Consider the following 2,196-nt stretch of genomic DNA (forward strand, 5'->3'; position numbering starts at 1 on the left):
TCACAGAGATCCGCCTGCCTCTGCCTCCCGAGTGCTGGGATTAAAAGCGTGTGCCACCACTGCCCGGCCCCCTATTTTCTTTTTACTTACGCGTTAGAAACTTTCAGTGGTAATCGTTGCCATCTAGTGATCAAAACACGATTAAGGCCTTTTTAGTTTTTGAGACTGTCTTGCATAGCCTACCCTGGCCTTGAACTTGCTATGTAGATAGAGATGACCCGAAATCACTGATCCCCTTGCTCCCACTTCCCCCATGCTAGGGTTCTAGCTTTGCCACCATGCCTGGTTAATATGGTGTTTCAGGTGGAACCCAGGGCTTCGTGCAGGCCAGGCAAGCACTTGGACAACTAAGCTACACCCCATCCCCAGCATTGTCAAAGATGCATTTAAATTTTCTTTTCCTGCCTTCTCTCTACAGCCTGATCCCTTTCCCCTCGCTGGCAAGGGTCAAAGCTAGAAAAGTTTGTCACTGTATTTCACTGTCCTGACTTGGGACTTTGCTTGGAGACCACAAGTAGACACACACGGTGTGGTTAGTGCTCCAGCACGGTTCTCTCTAGGAACCTTTAGTTTGCAATTACAATACTCACTGCCCTGTTTCTAGAGATGTGGATGTGTCTATAGCTATCAAAAACTAATGGCTAGGGGTTGGGGACATAGCTCAGTGGTGCATACCCAGCATGCACCAGGCCCTCAGTTCAATTCCCAGCTCCCCAAACCAAGACCAGCATCCAACAGCAAAACAAAGAAGAAGAAAAGCAGAAACCTGCCCTTCACATTCATTGTACAATACTGTATGCCGGGCAATGGGCTTGTTCCTTTGTGAGTTAACTCTGCTTATGCCTACAGCAGCTCTCTCCTGTAGTCTCTTTTCACTTGCAGAAACCAAAGCTGAAAGTCCAGAAACCTTAAGACCCCACCTATTGAGGGCTGGGATTTGCACTTTGTGGTTGTTTGTATCACCAGACTAGTAAATTATGGTTGGTGCTGTCACGAGTCATGTATTTGTTATTTGACTTACATTGTTGGTTTGCTTGTTTGTTTTCTAAGGCTTTTATCCATTAATTGGATGGAAGATTGGACAAGAAGTTGTATGTTTAGCTGAAGGCAATGCAGGAGACACGGGTACCGCTATAATATGGGCTCAAAAATTAGGTAAGTCACCTTTAGACAGAATCCACAGGCTGGACTTGAATTCAAGGTTGCCACAGGTTTTAGACCAATAGGAAAAGAGAATGGACCATTCAAATGAGACATTAGAATAAAGTAATATGTATTAGTAGAAAATATAGAATATTATTATTTTTAAAATATTGGGCTGGTAAAGGCTAGGTATTAAGGCTAGGAATTGAAAAGAAAAAGAAGACTATAATCATACATGCTTTCTATTTTATTTTATTTATTTAATTTTTTTTTAAATTTTTCAAGATGGGATTTCTCTGTTGCCCTGTCTGTCCTGGAACTCACTCTGTAGACCAAGCTGTCCTCAAACTCACCAAGATCTGCCTGCCTCTGCCTCCTGAGTGCAGGGATTAAGGGCATGCACTACCACTGTCCAGGAACTTTTAAGAATTTTGATACAGTAATGCAGACACACTCACAGCCTAATTATAGATTCCTTAAGGTCTCTCCTAAAGTAAACAGCTCACCTATTGGCAGGGTTCTCACTTAGCTCCTCTTCACCCTCCTCGTCGTGGTTTGCAGCTGCTGCCATACTCTTTCTGCCTCTGTGGACTTGCTTACTCTGGGACATCTTATAGCCAAGTCGTGGACTCTGTGCTCTGCAGCACGTGTCTTCCACAGGGTGTTTTCATGATCGATGCTTCCTCCTCACTGATGACTAGCACTCCACTGTGTGACTAGATCACAGTTTGTCTGTCATCTGCTCGTGACCTTTTCAGCTGCTTTTTGTCTTTAGTAATTTTTATTGCATTTTTATTATGTGTGTGTGCTCCATGGGATAAGTGGAGGAACTTGGAGGAGTCAGCTCTCCTTATGTGTTGTTTGTCTTTCTTAGTATGCAGCTTTGGCTAGCCTGAGACTCCCTATGTAGACTACCCTGGCCGCCAGTGCACAAAGATCTACCTGTCTCTCTTCTGGGATCAAAGGCATTCACACCACACCTAGCTATTTTATTTTTTAATTTACATTTTATTTATTTATTTATTTGAATCTTTAGTTTTCCATTTTTATTTT

At 43.0% G+C, this 2,196-nt stretch overlaps 1 protein-coding gene across 1 annotated transcript in view; it reads left to right on the forward strand.

Annotated features, from left to right (window-relative positions):
* The window catches only part of Gk5 (glycerol kinase 5), a 67,693-nt gene that overhangs the window by 36,469 nt on the left and 29,028 nt on the right, over positions 1 to 2,196 (forward strand). Inside the window, exon 11 of the mRNA XM_005366666.2 lies at positions 1,051 to 1,155. Coding sequence (XP_005366723.1) covers positions 1,051 to 1,155 — 105 coding nt within the window. The remainder of the gene's footprint in view (positions 1 to 1,050; positions 1,156 to 2,196) is intronic.

Source organism: Microtus ochrogaster, unplaced genomic scaffold (assembly GCF_000317375.1).
Source record: "Microtus ochrogaster isolate Prairie Vole_2 unplaced genomic scaffold, MicOch1.0 UNK12, whole genome shotgun sequence".
In the NCBI taxonomy this organism is placed as follows: domain Eukaryota; kingdom Metazoa; phylum Chordata; class Mammalia; order Rodentia; family Cricetidae; genus Microtus; species Microtus ochrogaster.